The sequence below is a fragment of the Phaenicophaeus curvirostris genome, chromosome 21 (assembly GCF_032191515.1).
Source record: "Phaenicophaeus curvirostris isolate KB17595 chromosome 21, BPBGC_Pcur_1.0, whole genome shotgun sequence".
Classification (NCBI taxonomy): domain Eukaryota; kingdom Metazoa; phylum Chordata; class Aves; order Cuculiformes; family Cuculidae; genus Phaenicophaeus; species Phaenicophaeus curvirostris.
In genome coordinates this window covers 5,781,907-5,797,552 of record NC_091412.1, presented here as the reverse complement: position 1 = coordinate 5,797,552, position 15,646 = coordinate 5,781,907, and the positions used below count along the sequence as shown (strand labels likewise).

Sequence of the window (15,646 nt, the reverse complement as noted above, 5' to 3'; positions counted from 1 at the left end):
GTGCTCGTGGTCTTGCAACACACAAAAAAAATCCCTTCTGCATCCACACAGTCACATAACAGGGTCTTTTTTTTTAAACCGAGCATCTATTTTTTAATAGAAATGTGCTGCTGTGGATTTTGGATTTCATCTCTTGGGCTTGCTGTATAAAATTGTCACTAGAAAATCCAATACCTGAATCAAGGATCTTGGTTATTGAATCTTTACAGGAGAATCCCTAGCATTTCAAGTGAAAAACGAACAAACAGACTGAACTGCAAAGGAGGAAACTCACAAATGATAGAAGTATTTAGAAGGCAGTACCTTTTGGTTTTCTTTTTTAAACCTGAAGATCTCTTTACTGAACAAAAACATAAATGTGTTAAATCAGAGCTTCCATGTGAACAAACTTAAGATTTTCCTTTCTAACTCCCCTCAACACTCAGAACACCGTTATCCCCAAAGCACATTTAAATAAATGTAGGTTTTGGTTTTTTTAGGGCATCAGGACAATCCTTTAGAACAGGTGATTTTAATTTCATCCTAAAAATGCCCTGGGAATTGGGACGGTTGGGTTGTACTTCAGGCTTTGTCACTTCCTTTGCTCCATAGCTTTGAGCAAATAACTCCTCTGTTAGTTTGTGCATGGTCTTGGGTTTTTTTAATTCACCTATAACAACAGATCTCACTACGGTGAGCATTTGCAGTAGCTCTTGTGCCTGCAGTTCTTTAGAAGCAGGTAGTATTCTCCCTTTTTAGCAGGATGGTGTTGGACACTGTGAGACTGAGAACTTTGAGTTGTCCATAAAAAAGTCTTACTCTGTAATTTACATCATTGTCTGAACACCTTCTTCCCTGCATTTCCTTCACCACTTGTTTTCTGAAATTTGATGTGGAAAAGTATTTCTCAGAACTTCAGAAGCCACCTCCTGAATGATTCTGTTAGCAGTGGTGCTTGGATCTGTTTTTCACTTTACATATGTTCTTAAGGACACGTTAAAATGTTTTACAAGGTATGGACCTACAAAATGCAGTATTTGCTAACATCATGGTCTTTGGGCTTATTTTAATTTATTGTAGCAGTCATAATTTTAAGAGTATCTGAAGAAAGTACTTATGGAAAAAATATATTTCTTTAAAATCACATTAGCAGCATTTTCTGTCATTAGCTGTAGTACGGAAAGGTCAATGTCATCCTAGCAACAACGCTCATTTGTGAGTAAAACCTTCCCTCTAGTGGCAGCATCTGCAGATGTAAAACATTTTCTGACTTGAACTAATCGTTTAGCGTGATCTGACTTTTATAGAACAATTTAGAATGAATTGATGAGTCAGTATTCTTTAGACTGTTTTAGACTGAAATTATCCTAACTCTTTCCCTTTTTTTTCCTTTAAATGCAATATTTCAGTCCAAAAGAATATCCGCTAAGGATGCCTTAGCTCACCCATATCTTGATGAAGGGCGGTTGCGATACCACACTTGTATGTGTAAATGTTGTTTTTCCACATCGACTGGAAGAGTTTATACTAGTGATTTTGAACCCATCACTAATCCCAAATTTGATGACACTTTTGAAAAGAACCTCAGTTCTGTTCGGCAGGTTAAAGGTGAGTAGTAGTTAACCTTTGCATCTACATTCATCTTCCTGCTCCATCCTTTCGTAGTGCGTAGTTTGGCCGTGCCGTTGGCATTCATTTACTAACTTGGGCTTTTCTGGGAGGAGAGGCATTTTTCTATAGTAAATACTGGAAAGAATTTCTTTTTACTAAAAGAACAGAATTGCTTGTAGATGTTCTGACATAGTTAGGTGTCACATGTGTTAGCTGATACGCAGAGTCTGTTGAATTCAAAGCTTTTAAAACATTCTTCCCTGATGTTGGTGCTCCCCACACCGCTCTCTTGCTGAAGGATCGTGCCGAGGAGGAAAGTATTTAATCAATAACTGGTGATCATCATTTCAGGATTAGAGTGGTAAATGGGATTCTATTTTACACACGTTTCTTTCAGTGAGCATATAAGAGTTCGGTGTGAATTTGTGCTATGAGGTATGACTTCAAATTAGATTTAAGAAAGCTAGAGTTCTTTTATCCTTACTAAAATGTATTTTACTAAGGAAGCTGTATTTTCCTGCCTTGCATTTTACTGAAGCGAAAAGTGTTAATGGTGTGGTGTTTTTTATTTTTCTCCTATGTACAGAAATAATTCATCAGTTCATTTTGGAACAGCAGAAAGGAAACAGAGTGCCTCTCTGCATCAACCCTCAGTCTGCTGCTTTTAAGAGCTTTATTAGGTAACTGTATGTAATCACATCTGATATTAATTCACATTTATTAGTAGTTCAGAATTCACACATCCAAAATGTTTTTGTGTTTTAAGTTTCTGAGAGCAGGAGAGGCCACAGATAACTTCTACAAAAAAATACCTTAAGGACATGTGTGGTTGTTTTTAAAAATACTTTTAGGAATTATTCTAGAATTTAAGTAAAATTTCAAGTAATATTTTTGCATAAAATGCAGAAGTCAGATTAAAATTGGGAATTGACAGATTGAATTCTGATTGTAGAATTGCACTGTAAAAGCACTAAAATTAATGACTGATAGATGAAGAATCGTTAAGGAAATAAGTAGAGCAAGTATAGCAAAACGTTTGTTGTCCACAGCATTAACTGTTGGTCCGGGGGTGTTTGGGGTAATTTGGTTTGGGCTTGGTGGGGTTTTTTATTTTCCTTCCAGTGTTTGTTTACCAGTTGAGCGTTAACGTTCTTGTCTATGAGCTCTTGCAAATGAACACTGATTTTCTGTATCGCCTGCATTCTAGTTCCACAGTTGCTCAACCATCTGAGATGCCACCATCTCCACTGGTTTGGGAATGAAGTGGATGACAATATACTACTGAAGATGTAATGTAGCTTTCCACTGGAGTCTGGGATTTGTAATTCTGGAGGTTAATCATGCTTGTACTGTAATTTTACTAATGAAGTTTTAAATTAACAACCACTACTTGTACAATATGAATAATATTTAGAAATGTACTAGACTTTTAATCTTGTAAAGTGGTTGTGCTTTTAGAAGAAAATATTTTACCCAGAGTTGCACGTGTTTTATGAATTCTAGTGCAGCTGTGATGGCTCAGCTCAGAACAAACAGAATTGAACCAAATTTGGGGAGGTTTTTTTCTTGTTTTCTTTTCTTTTTTCCTTGTTTGTTTTTTTTTTATTGAAGTGAGATTGTACAAACGGATAGACGTACATTTTGATATTGAGCCATTCCTGAAGATTTTGGGTTTTCTAAAACTAAGGAATACAGAAAACTTGACTGCGACCAATCATGAAGTCACGTCAGATGACCGTGACCACAGTAAGTGGCCATGGCACCTGATGATCAAATCCTATAAATAGCTTCTCACTAGAGCTGTGATGGTGATGTGTGCTGTTCTAAAATCAAATGTTGTGAGTAGAGAGAATGAGTTTGTGACTAGGAGAGACTAAACTTCTGTTTCCTTACCCAGTATAAATATATATATATATTTAATCTATTTTTATTAGAAGTTTTTCTGCTCTTTCTTACATAAAACCCCCCAGCATGCATCTTCTATGTGTGTAAATAATTCCATTTATGGGCTAATTTCAGAGATCCCTGACATCATTGCTGTATAGAGAGAAACTAGCTTGCACATTTTAGGTCTGTGAAATTTTGTGAGAACTTTTTCCTGCACTGGACAGTTGAGAGAGAAAAAAAATAGAAAAGGAAAAAAAAAAAGCACATAGGGAATTCTGTTAATTGTGTTGTGTCCTTAGGCGAAGCTGTGGAAGTCTTGAAATGTCACAGTAGTAAATAACTTTTATTACTTTTTGGCTAATTCTTTTTTCTGTTGGAACACTGAATTCTGTGCATATGTATATATGAACACAAATTGAAGGCCTCTACCTCCTGGAGTTATACAACTTGGTTTGTTTACCTCCACATGATTTTTTTTTTTTTTTAAGTTCAGTGTGGAGACTTGAAACTTGAATGTCCCTTCCAACTTTTATATTTAAAACAAGACTAGAAAATCGAAGACTGTTTTTCACCTGTACAAAGAAATACTGAAGGGTGGTCTTAAAATTTGAGCATTGGTCTGGAGAAAACCGTGGTGTTTGTTATGGACAATTAACTGTTAAAGTTATTGTAAGTTATCTGTATTTAGCAGAGTATTTTCAACAAGAGTGATCTGAGCTGAAATTGGAGACTATTAGTAACTTATGTTTGGAAGTTTTAACTTCAATGAAGTAATTATTTGCTGTGAAAGAGACAAACATTGAATAACTGAACAAAGATGGTGCAATATCTTTGTTTTTTATGAGGCTCCTGAGAATAAAACCAACGGAAGCATTTCAATTCACTTGAATGAGAACGTGTTTAATTAAAAGAGCCCAAGAAGACACTGGTATGAAAGGTAAAATCTCAGAGGTTGGTCAGTTAATGTGGCACACTTGCTGGTCACTTTGTAAAATGTAGATTTGAAGTACAGTGGTGAAAACATTAAATGTGACATTTGAAAAAGAAGCTGTGTTATCTTCGTTTCCTGTCTGATCTCCCACCTTTATTTAAGAACAAGTTGTTACAATCTTGATTAAGTACTGTCTAAAAGAATGCAAGTAAAAAGACTTTATAACATCTTGGTTTGGGCATGGTTTTGATTTTTACACACACGTGCACACACACACACCTATATATGCACATAGATGAGAATTCTTAAACAAAATTCCCCGCCCACCGCAGGGGGGTTGGAACTGGATGATCTTTAAGGTCCCTTCCAACCCAAACTGTTCTTTGATTCTATGAAAATATTCATTTACTCTTTGAGCTTGGTCCTGGATAAAGGCAGAACTTGCTGGTTAAATCAGAACAAGCAGTTGGCTGGCACTTTATTGGGAGCCTGACAGACATTCACTCAAGTATGGATTTTACTAAATTTGCCAAGTTCGTGTTATTTTTTTCAGCACTTACGCTTTCATGATTTTCTGCTGTCCTAATGCAGAGTCCAGCATGCAGTGGGGGTTGCATAACGTGGCTGATGATGTTCGTGGTTTATGGGTGTGCACATTTTCAAGATCAGGCGAATGGAGCTGTACAGCTCAGGCCTCCGGACCTCGCCAGGAATGAACCGCTACGCACACCTCCTCGGCACGTCCTCTCTCCCCAGGGCTGCTACAGATCCCGTTTGTACCTTGGGTCTCTGCTGCTTCTTCAAGCCGCTTCCTAAAAGTCTTTATGCTGCTACAAGCTAAATTTTAACATGTTTTAGAACTGGTGTTGGTGCTGTCATTACAGTTTCATGGTTCTCTGTCCCTCAAGTAGCTGCTGTTAATTCAGAGTCATTTTTACTCTATCTGTCACAGGATTCTCCTTCAGTTTGAGAATGCAGCACCAATGGGCAGCTTGCTGTTTGGATCTCCTTGCTTTGTTAGGCTGTGAGCAGATAATGACTCAACTGACAAAGCCTACGTTGTGCATCGGTGTATGATTTGGAGCTCATTGCTAGAAGTCCATGGGTTAATCTCATTCATAAACATTAGAAGAAATAAATGTTTCGGACAACTGCCTTTCAGGGTGTCCAAACGACTGCAGGCACAGCACTGTGCGGTGACTAAAATTGTGTGTGCAAAGATAAAAACCAATTATAGTCCTATTTTCTGTAGACTTGACTGCATTTTACACGTTTAATGTGAATCAATTACAGTGAAAGTCGGATCTCTGGAGGGCTGTCTTCAACAAAGACAGTTCCGTTTCTGAAGTGGACACACGCGCGTTTACATTTGGAGTGGTCTAAACGTGAGGTCATCGAGAGAGCTGTGCTGTCTCTCCATTGAGGTTCAAGTCTGGCTTGCCCGTTTCACAGTTGCATCTTAATCAGTTTTAGGCTTTGTTGATATTAATGTCAAATGAATTACAGATTGTAATCATAAGCTTTAAGCCCTCTGAATACAGATTCTGCATCTCATATTAATTGCGCCTTGAGAAGAGCACAGAAGCACCAGGAGGGCAAAGAAAACTTCAGAACCATTTGCAAAGTCAAAGGACCATCCAGGCGTTGGAAGATCTGACCTCTGTGTGTGTCCTGAGTGCGATGCAGAGGAATGAAACAAGATCGGCTCTGGAAATGTAAGTTGACAAAATCCATTTCCTGGTGTGCGGTGAAATAGAATCATAGATTCATTAGGTTGGAAGAGACCTTAGAGATCACTGACTCCAACCATACACTTCTGCTTCTAAATCTTGTCCCCGAGTACCCCATCTACCTGCTCTTTAAACCCCTCCAGGGATGGTGACTCAACCCCCTCCCTGGGCAGCCTCTGCCAGTGCCCAGTGACACTTTCTGTGAAGAAGATTTTCTTAATGTCTGATCTAAACTTCCCCTGAAGCAGCTTGAGGCCCTTCTCCCTTGTCCTCTCACCAGGAGAACAGACCACCTCCCTGAAAGGGGGTTGCAGAGAGTGACAAGGTCTCCCCTCAGCCTCCTTTTCTCCAGGCTAAACACCCCCAGCTCCCTCAGCCGCTCCTTGTAACACTTGTTTACATAGAATCATAGAACAGTGTGGGTCGGAAGGGACCTGAAAGATCACTTAGTTCCACCCCCGCCCTGGGCAGGGCCGCCTCCCACCGGGTCAGGGCGTGCGAGCCCCATCCAGCCCGGCCTTGAGGGACGGGGCCGCCACCGCCTCCCTGGCAGCCCGGGCCAGGGCCTCACCGCTCTCATGGTGAAGAAATTCCTCCTTATGTCCAGTCTAAATCTGCCCCTCTCCAGTTTATCCCCGTTGTCCCTCGTCCTATCGCTCCAGCCCTTTATGAACAGCCCCCCCCGGCTCTCCTGCAGCCGCTTCAGCCCCGGGGCGGGCGGGGCCCGCGGCTCTGGGCGGGCTCGGTGCGTGGCGGCGCGGGCGATGGCGGCGGCTCCGCGCTGGCGGGAGCGGCTCTTCGCGCTGTATTTCCTCTCGCACATCCCCATCACGCTGCTGATCGACCTGCAGCCGCTGCTGCCCGCCGGCCTCTGCCCGCCCGCCGTGAGTCGGGGCGAGGGGAGGAGGGGGAGCGGGGCGGGCCCGGGGGGTGCTGCCCGCGGGCCTGGGGCTGCGGAACCGCCCGGGGACGGGGACCCGGCCTGGAGCCGGGAGGGGATCGGCGCCTCCGGGCCTGGCAGCTCCGGGCCCTTCGGGAAAGGCGGCGAGGGGCTGGAGCGAGTCCGGAGGAGGGGAAGGGGCAGCGGTTATGGGAGCGGCTGAGGAGCCGGGGCTGTTCAGTCGGGAGAGGAGGAGGCTGAGGGGACACCTCATCGCTCTCTCCGTGAAAGGAGGTTGTGGGGAGACGGGTGATGGTTTCCCCAAGTGACAGGGGACAGGGCGAGAGGGAATGGCCTCAAGCTCCACCAGGGGAGGTTCAGGCTGGACATTAGGAAAAAAATTTTCACAGAAAGGGTCATTGGGCACTGGCAGAGGCTGCCCAGGGAGGGGGTTGAGTCACTGTCCCTGGAGGGGTTTAAGGGACGGGTGGACGAGGTGCTGAGGGACATGGTTTAGTGATTGATGGGAATGGTTGGACTCGATGATCCAGTGGGTCCTTTCCAAACTAGTGATTCCATGATTCAGTACATGGTTTAGCAGGCTGGTGCTGTTGGACTGGATGATCTCAGAGATCATTTCTAACCTTAATGATTCTTGGATTCTACAACACAGCAAGTTACGTTTCTGTTCAAGTCATTTCTTCACGCAGGACAATCCATGGGATCGTTCAGCCCCAGTGACTGGTGACAGCCCCATGGGAGTGTCCCCCGCTGGCCGTGCCGGGGTGACCGGTCACTGCCCCAGTCCAGAACCTGCACATCTGCAGGGAGAGGAGATCGAGCGGGCACTGGGACCCCAGCTGCTGCGGGAGCTTCCCTGCTGCCCACCCTGGCAGTGCAGAGGCACTGCTGGTGCCCAGCCCGTCCCGGGATGGGGATGTGGCCGCTGGCACCCTTGGACCCCAGCTCGTGCCCATGCTCCTGCTGAAAACACAACAGGGGATTGTCCCTCCGCAGGAGCAGGCATGCTTGCACCACGTGCCAGTAAAAATCTCAGTTTTACTGGGTTGGAATAAACTTACAGAAGACGATAAAGATGATAAAAGTCAATTAACGTAACAGTTAGACAGCAAATAATCAGTTCAGCGCTCATCATCAGGATGAGATCAGTGTCAATTCCTATCCATGCTTTACAGTTGATTAATTGCCTGTAGAATTGCTCCACTATAGAAACCGTTTTTAATTAATAGTTAACTAGCAAATATCAATATCTATCTTTCTGTTCAAAGTCCACCTTAAAGCCATGTTGGAATTTACATTTCTGTCATGGAAACTAATTGCAACTTGCTCAGCCAAAATTCTTATATTTAGCTACCAGAGCAGCTGCCAGCCAGGAATTGGTGATCCAAGGGCGTGCTCCCAGACCAAAGGAGGCCCCAGGGAAGCCTGGCTGGGATCCCACCTCCTGGATGGACACTGCAAGCCCCTGCAGTGTTCAGGACCTTGAGCCACCTCAGCTGGCAACAGGAGGGTCAGGAAGAGGAAAATGCAGGAGTTCTTTGAAGTCTGCCAATGTCAAGGGCAGATCTGCCCTTGTCGTTTAGGTTTTTCCTGGTAGGAAATGATTTCAAGAATATTTTTTTGAAAGCTCTTGTATTTAATGCTGTAGTAATTCTAAAACTGCCCATTGTGTGGAGTTAATATGCGCGTAACGGGAAGGGTTCTTTGCTTCAAGGACTTCAGAAATGGAGTCCCCATTATAGTGGAATTGCATTGCCAAGCATCATGTACCAAGACGGGGTCTGCTCATTTTCCTGCTGCAAATAACGGCTTCACCCGAGAGCCAGATGAGGGTTGCAGTTTCCCCTGTTGCAGCTGCCATTCGGTGTATTTATTAGTCTGTGTTCTGTTCTTTTCCTGCAGCTGACCGAGTTGTTGCAGGGATACGCAGCCGCCTTCAGAGACCCCATGATGCTCCAGCCCCCCGAGTGGTTCAAGGCGTTCATATACTGCGAAGCCTTCCTACAAATGCCGTTCTTCCCCATCGCAGCATACGCCTTCTTGAAAGGTTGGTGTGAAACAAGGGTCAGAACATGTCCTGCACAGCATTTCTGCTTCCTATACAGCGGCACAAATGTATTTACCAGCCTTAAGTGATTATAGGGACGTACCAAGTGGAGCAGAGCCCTGTGCTGTTTGCACGGCAAGTTTTATCTGAGAATGCGGCACAGAACAAGGCCTGTTGGAAACCAAACCCCTGACCATGGGCTCTTTGCCACTGCAGCCACTTATGTGGCACCAGCATCAATGTTTGACATCTGGCAGGCTTCCGAGTCGATAGTGAAACCTGTGTACCCACATTCTTACTTTTAAAACTTTCACACCGCCCTTCTATATTTCCAGAAAGGCAGATCGGTTTCTGAGGTTGCTACTTATACCTGTTTTTTTTCTGCTACCTATGTGATGTGACTTATAGCCCATCCCATCAGAGAGCGAGCAGTTAATGTTCTGTTGATATAAAAGCCTCTGCATGTTTCAGAATACTGGAATTGTGTCCTTTTGGCTTCGGTACAGGTAGCTGCAAATGGATAAGGACTCCTGCCATCATCTACTCCACCCATGTTGCTACAACCTTGGTTCCCATCCTTGCGCATATCCTGTTCCACGACTTCTCAAAGTCGGAGGACTTGGGACCTCAGACACTGCGTGAGCGCCTGGCCCTGCTGTCCATCTACATGCCCTACTTGCTGATGCCCCTGCTGATCCTCTATACCATGCTCTGCCACCCCCACTACAGCCACGTGGAGAAGAGGAAAAGGAAGTGAGCGCAGCACTCCTGCTGGCTTTGGTGCTGACCCAGTCCTCTAGGACAAACACCCGCCTCGCCTTCCTGGCTGCAGCAGCCACCTCCAGAGCACCCGTGTCCGGCAAGAACAATTGGAATGGGTTTGAGTTTAAAGCTTTCTTTGCAGGGAGAAGCTTCTCCTTCAGAAACAGCTTTGGCAGATGCCGGCACTCCGGGGTGACGGGACCTCCTTCCTCTACCACTGCCAGCAACTCTGTAGCGGGAAAATTAACTCTGACCATTCCATGTGGAACTGTGTGATGGGGGGAGCTACAGCTGATGCTTTTCTTTCAAGTTCCCCTTTTCCAAGATGACTGAGAAAACCTTTTAACTAAATTTGTCTTCCAAGCACCTATTCTTCAAAATCCCTAGCTGATTACACACAGGTTGCAAAGCTGTGAGTTTGAAGCATTTCAGATCATCTAATAATACTTAAATTTGTCACACCTTCCTTTAAATTTTCACCTTCCTTTGCTCTGCTTTGATTTTGATTAATTCTAAATGTCTGATCAGGGCTAAACGTGCCAAAATCCAGATTTTAAGGCTTGCACTGTGTGACAGTGAGGCGTACTTCCTAGAGGATTGTGAGGTAGTTAGGAGTCCTAAACAAGAATTTGTCCATTTCTCTCTTCCATGAAATCACTCCTAGTATGGAAATAAATAATGAAATGCATTAAACTGCACTTAATCTTCTTAAGGGAATGACTTAATAAAAAGGAACTTCAAATGCCCATGTGATCATAGATAGTTCGCACACTAAACACACACTGGATGTTTAGGTTCCTGGCCATAAAATACTGCAGACAGAAACTCTGGGCTTGTGTGGTTGAGTTTGAGTTCTCCATCTGATCTGCAAGACCCTGAAGACCTGTGTGAGATCACAGGCACTGCCCATGTATTTCAGGACTTCACTGCCATAAAATATAACCTCTCTCTGGCTCTGAAAAGGCCATCAATGCTGTATTCGGTTGCTTAACGATCTACAGCAAATGGATCTGTTTGCACTTCAGCAGGAGGCTTGGTTTCTTTTCTTCACTTTATGGAAAAATAACCCCGGTCACTATAGGCAAAAGTCACTGCTGCCCATTTATTGTGTCTTTACAGACACTACAGGCAGGAAAAGCACAAGGACCAGGCAGGGAGTTGTTAACTCTTAAGGTCAAAAATAACAGAGTAGAAGCAACCAATTCTGCTGTATCCAGGATGTCTGAAAATAATTTATTCCCTGATTTCTTTCAAAGAGTGTACCGTTGAAAAAGCAAGAGATAGAACATTGCAACAGTAGCATCAATTCAACTATAATTTGAATTAGAACTACTGACTGTATAAAGCTTTATAAAATCAAGGACAGAACAGTCTTTACGTCTGTTGGAAAGCCCTCCTTATTGCCACATTTAGCATAAGTCACACTGAATTAAAAGATACCTCCATTGGTACAAACCATCTCTTCATTTGCACACAGTGAAAAGTTGCATATTTTTGAAACACTCGAGCATCTGGAATGGTCAGGTTTCCAAGTTAGTTTGGTTTTATCTTAAAATCCTCTATTTCTGAAAGATGAATTGGTCAATGAATTCGTTCTGGTCCGCTTCAGTTTTGCACAGCGTCTCGTACTCTATTCGATACCTGGAAGAAGAAAACCAGGCTGAGCAGCTGTGCTGGGCAGGCTGGTTCAGCGCTCGCTGCTCTGTGGGGAAGGAATCCTGGACTGCGGGCAAGTCACCCACGAAGCAGCACTGCACAAGCTCAACTACGCGGTTCTGAAGTGCCTGCACCACGTGGCACCGCTTTACAGCTTTATTATTTCCTTCAGCTGTCCAATTTCGCACCATCTCTGTTGGTTTGGGCACAGAGTTGTTGGAGGTGAGAAGCAACCAGGGCATACGTTAATTCCAGGGGCTCCGCACAGTTCCTTGTGCGCTTGGTGCAGGAGACGCCCTTGCTACAGGCAGACTGAGCACAAGCTTGGCAGCGTCCCACAGCCAGGCACAGAGATCCCCTTTCCAGCCCCACAGTGCCCCAAAAATACTGAACAGAAACCTTACCTTTCCAGCTGCACCTTTTTCTCAGCTATTAATGCCTGAAGTTGCTGTTCCTGAGCTTCTCTCTGCTTTGCTATGGACTTGAGCAAATTCCGTGCACCAATAGCCTGTCAAAACAGGATGGTCAGAGATGCAGTTGTGTTGGGGTTTTCATTTTTTCTAACCCCTTTCACTGCTTGAAGGTTGATTTTGCAGTGTCTAAGCCATGTTAATAACAGACGAGGGTAACATCAGAATACGGAATGGTTGGTGGAACAGGCAGATGCAGTATTTGAGATTTCCCTCAAACTCAAGGAACAAAAGTCACTGACTTCTCTGGAAACACAAACTGAGCGCTGGGGTCTGGTCCTACAGAGCAACACGCTCCAGTTACAATTTTTTTCCCCAAAACAAATAAAGCAAAAAGTAATTACCTACAATTGAGCTAAACATTAATTTCCATTTTCACACTAACATGGAAAAGCCCCACAGCACTGGGTGTCACACAGTGTCCCACAGGTAGTTGCGGAGCTGTTGCCTGATCTGGTCCTTGGAAAGCCTCCCTCCTCCCATAGCCTCTCACACCACTTGAGGACAAAGCTTTCCAAGCAGGAGTGATTAAAACATTCAGCTTCTGTTTACCTGTAATATCAGATAAGCAGCAGCACTGTTAAATACTGTTAAATACAAAAGGGCAATGGCATCTTGGCTTGGATCAGAAACAGCGTTATTCTCCCTCTGTACTCGGCACTGGTGAGGCCGCTCCTCGAATCCTGTGTTCAGTTCTGGGCCCCTCACCACAAGAAGGATGTTGAGGCTCTGGAGCGAGTCCAGAGAAGAGCAACGAAGCTGGTGACGGGGCTGGAGATCAGGCCTTATGAGGAGCGGCTGAGAGAGCTGGGGGTGTTTAGCCTGGAGAAGAGGAGGCTGAGGGGAGACCTCATTGCTCTCTACAACTACCTGAAAGGAGGTTGTGGAGAGGAGGGAGCTGGGCTCTTCTCCCAAGTGACAGGGGACAGGACAAGAGGGAATGGCCTCAAGCTCCGCCAGGGGAGGTTTAGGCTGGACATTAGGAAAAAAATTTTCACAGAAAGGGTCATTGGGCAGTGGCAGAGGCTGCCCAGGGAGGGGGTTGAGTCACCTTCCCTGGAGGGGTTTAAGGGACGGGTGGACGAGGTGCTGAGGGACATGGTTTAGTGTTTGATAGGAATGGTTGGACTCGATGATCCGGTGGGTCTCTTCCAAACTGGTTATTCTGTGATTCTATGAAAAGTCATAGGATGCACTGAGTGTGCCAAAAAATGCCCTCTAGGTGTTGATATTAACTACAAAGCACCACATTTTCATATTGTGGACAGACAGACAGACGTTAGTACCACAGAACTGCCTGCATGAGCCTGACAGAAAGAGAGACTTGTGCTGTGGGAGGAGGGAGGGAGAGATCTGGTTTCCAAGCACAGAGCAGAACACAGCGAGCCAGTCACTAATGGCTTCATTACCTTCATCTTCTCACTCTCAGCAGCTTTTGCCAGTTGATCAACAAGTTCGATTAAGCTACCCACAGTTTTTTGAAACTCTGCTATTTCTGCAAAGAAAAAAAAAATACCAAGTTTAAGACTCGAAACATCTCTGCAGACCAACACTTCCACCACGTGCTGTGGTTTTTAGAGTGTACTGTATGCAGGACCATGCAAGCGATACAAGAAGTAGTTACTGTTACAAAAAGTGGAGTATTTTTGATTTAAGCTAAAGTAGAGGTAAGTTTCATCTAAGCAATTGTATCTTTTTGAAAATTAGACAGAATGCCTCTCTGACAGCATGTTTTCTTTCAAACAGTGCATTTTCAGACACTGTTCATTCCTGGGGGATGATAACGTCTTGTGTGCAGGGTGATCTGTGCCGAACAGAGATTTCTTCTGCAATCACCTCTGTTTGCAGTTTCTGATGCCAAACTCAATAATCACTGCAAATTTGATTATTAAGCAGGTATTCTTTTAATAAACAGCACTGGGGTACACATGGGGTAATCCACCTAATATGTCCAACTACTGAGACTGGTTGCATGACTTCTATACTGGTTAAACATACATATCCATATAGATTCCCAGAAGCATGTTACACATCCATTGTTTTTCTGGGAGCTTATAGTTTATCGCCCACTCTTGTATGCACATCACAGTTTCTTTGTGTCTTCAGAAGCCTCTGATGGTCTTAATCTTATCTCCTTCCTCGGGTCTGTCCTTTGTTCCTGCTGCAGGGACTGTCCTTTCAATACTTGATTTGTTCCTTGTTTCAACTAGTAAACAAGCTAAACTCCTGTTACGATCACATTATTTCTAACTGCAAGCTGGCCAAGATTTGATTCAAGATTTGATTTGATTGGAAAAGACCTTTGAGATCATCGAGTCCAACTGTCCCTGAGCACTACTGATTCCTGAGCACCTCGCTGCCCGTTTTTTAAATCCCTCCAGGGATGGCGACTCCACCACTGCCCTGGGCAGCCATTCCAATGCCCAGGAACCCTTTTGGTGAAGGAGTTTATCCTAATACCCTATCTAAACCTCCCCTGGCACAACTTGAGGCCGCTTCCTCTCATCCTGGCCCTTGATACTTAGAAGAGCCCAGCACCCACCTTGCTCCAATGTCCTTTTCAGGAGCTGCACAGAGCAACAAGGTTTCCCCTCAGCTTCCTCTTTTTATAATAGTTCTTATTATTATTGCTTAAGCTAAATCATTCCCTTAATGTAATGATTTATTCCTTCCTTCATCTCCCTCCCTCAAACGCAAGGTCAGGCTGAGCTGGAGCCTGCTCTGAATTAGCAAGAGTTTTGACTGTTGTGAAGATGCCCCTCACCACACGAAGGATGTTGAGGCTCTGGAACGAGTCCAGAGAAGAGAAACGAAGCTGGTGAGGGGGCTGGAGAACAGGCCTTATGAGGAACGGCTGAGAGAGCTGGGGGTGTTTAGCCTGGAGAAGAGGAGGCTGAGGGGAGACCTCATTGCTCTCTCCAACTACCTGAAAGGAGGTTGTGGAGAGGAGGGTGCTGGCCTCTTCTCCCAAGGGACAGGGGACAGGACGAGAGGCAATGGCCTCAAGCTCCACCAGGGGAGGTTCAGGCTCGACACTAGGAAAAAATTCTTCACAGAAAGGGTCATTGGGCAGTGGCAGAGGCTGCCCAGGGAGGGGGTTGAGTCACCTTCCCTGGAGGGGTTTAAGGGACGGGTGGATGAGGCGCTGAGGGACGTGGTTTAGTGATTGATGGGAATGGTCGGACTCGACGACCCGGTGGGTCCTTTCCAACCTGGTGATTCAATGAAGTTCCATTTGTCCATGGAAAGTAACAGAATATACGTAAGGTTTCCGGGAAAATTCATACACAGGATGTTCCAGGCTACCAGGCCGGCTGTGAGGGGGCCCTGCACCCCCGGCCTCCTCCTCCTCCTCCTTCTCCTCTCCCTCCCCTCAGCCCCGGGACTCACTGTCCAGGAAGTCCCGGCACTCCTCGTGCAGCTGGACCGTCTGCTGCCCCACGCTCGGCTCCAACACCCGCAGTTTGTTCAGCTCGTCCAGGTGCAGCCCCGCCGCGCCCAGCGCCGCCTGCGCCATCGCCCGGGGCCGCGGCCTCCCGCCTGCCGGCCGCCGCGGGGCACCACGGGAGCTGTAGTCCAGGCAGCGCACGGTCTAAGCCGCGGAGCCGGGGCCGCGGGGCATGCCGGGACGTGTAGTCCTTTCGCGGGACACGTTGTAAGACGCAGACACTG

General features: G+C 45.4%; 3 protein-coding genes across 5 annotated transcripts in view; 2 read left to right on the top strand and 1 right to left on the bottom strand.

Annotated features, from left to right (window-relative positions):
* Positions 1 to 4,524, top strand: part of NLK (nemo like kinase) — a 62,246-nt gene extending 57,722 nt beyond the window's left edge. The window contains exons 10-12 of one of the 2 annotated variants that reach the window (XM_069873772.1): positions 1,389 to 1,587; positions 2,177 to 2,270; positions 2,798 to 4,524. In XM_069873772.1, coding sequence (XP_069729873.1) covers positions 1,389 to 1,587; positions 2,177 to 2,270; positions 2,798 to 2,852 — 348 coding nt within the window. In that variant the 3' untranslated portion in view covers positions 2,853 to 4,524. Of the gene's footprint in view, positions 1 to 1,388; positions 1,588 to 2,176; positions 2,277 to 2,797 lie in introns of both variants that reach the window. The other variant, XM_069873773.1, reaches the window with a different exon arrangement.
* A 2,368-nt stretch (positions 4,525 to 6,892) lies between these two features.
* On the top strand, positions 6,893 to 9,844 carry TMEM97 (transmembrane protein 97). Its single transcript, XM_069873833.1, has 3 exons — positions 6,893 to 7,022; positions 8,942 to 9,090; positions 9,597 to 9,844. Exons 1-3 carry the CDS (start codon positions 6,903 to 6,905, stop codon positions 9,841 to 9,843), a joined length of 516 nt encoding a protein of 171 aa, XP_069729934.1. The 5' UTR covers positions 6,893 to 6,902; the 3' UTR covers position 9,844.
* IFT20 (intraflagellar transport 20) lies at positions 9,743 to 15,512 on the bottom strand. Of its 2 annotated transcripts, none has more exons than XM_069873835.1 (4): positions 15,365 to 15,512; positions 13,384 to 13,469; positions 11,909 to 12,012; positions 9,743 to 10,508 (listed from the first exon to the last, which is right to left on the bottom strand). In XM_069873835.1, the coding sequence occupies exons 1-4, from the start codon at positions 15,489 to 15,491 to the stop codon at positions 10,466 to 10,468; spliced, it is 360 nt and encodes a 119-aa protein (XP_069729936.1). In that variant the 5' UTR covers positions 15,492 to 15,512; the 3' UTR covers positions 9,743 to 10,465. The 2 variants fall into 2 exon arrangements, with proteins under 2 accessions (XP_069729936.1, XP_069729935.1); XM_069873834.1 differs by lacking the exon at positions 9,743 to 10,508 and adding an exon at positions 11,051 to 11,489.
* Between the last annotated feature and the right edge of the window lie 134 nt (positions 15,513 to 15,646).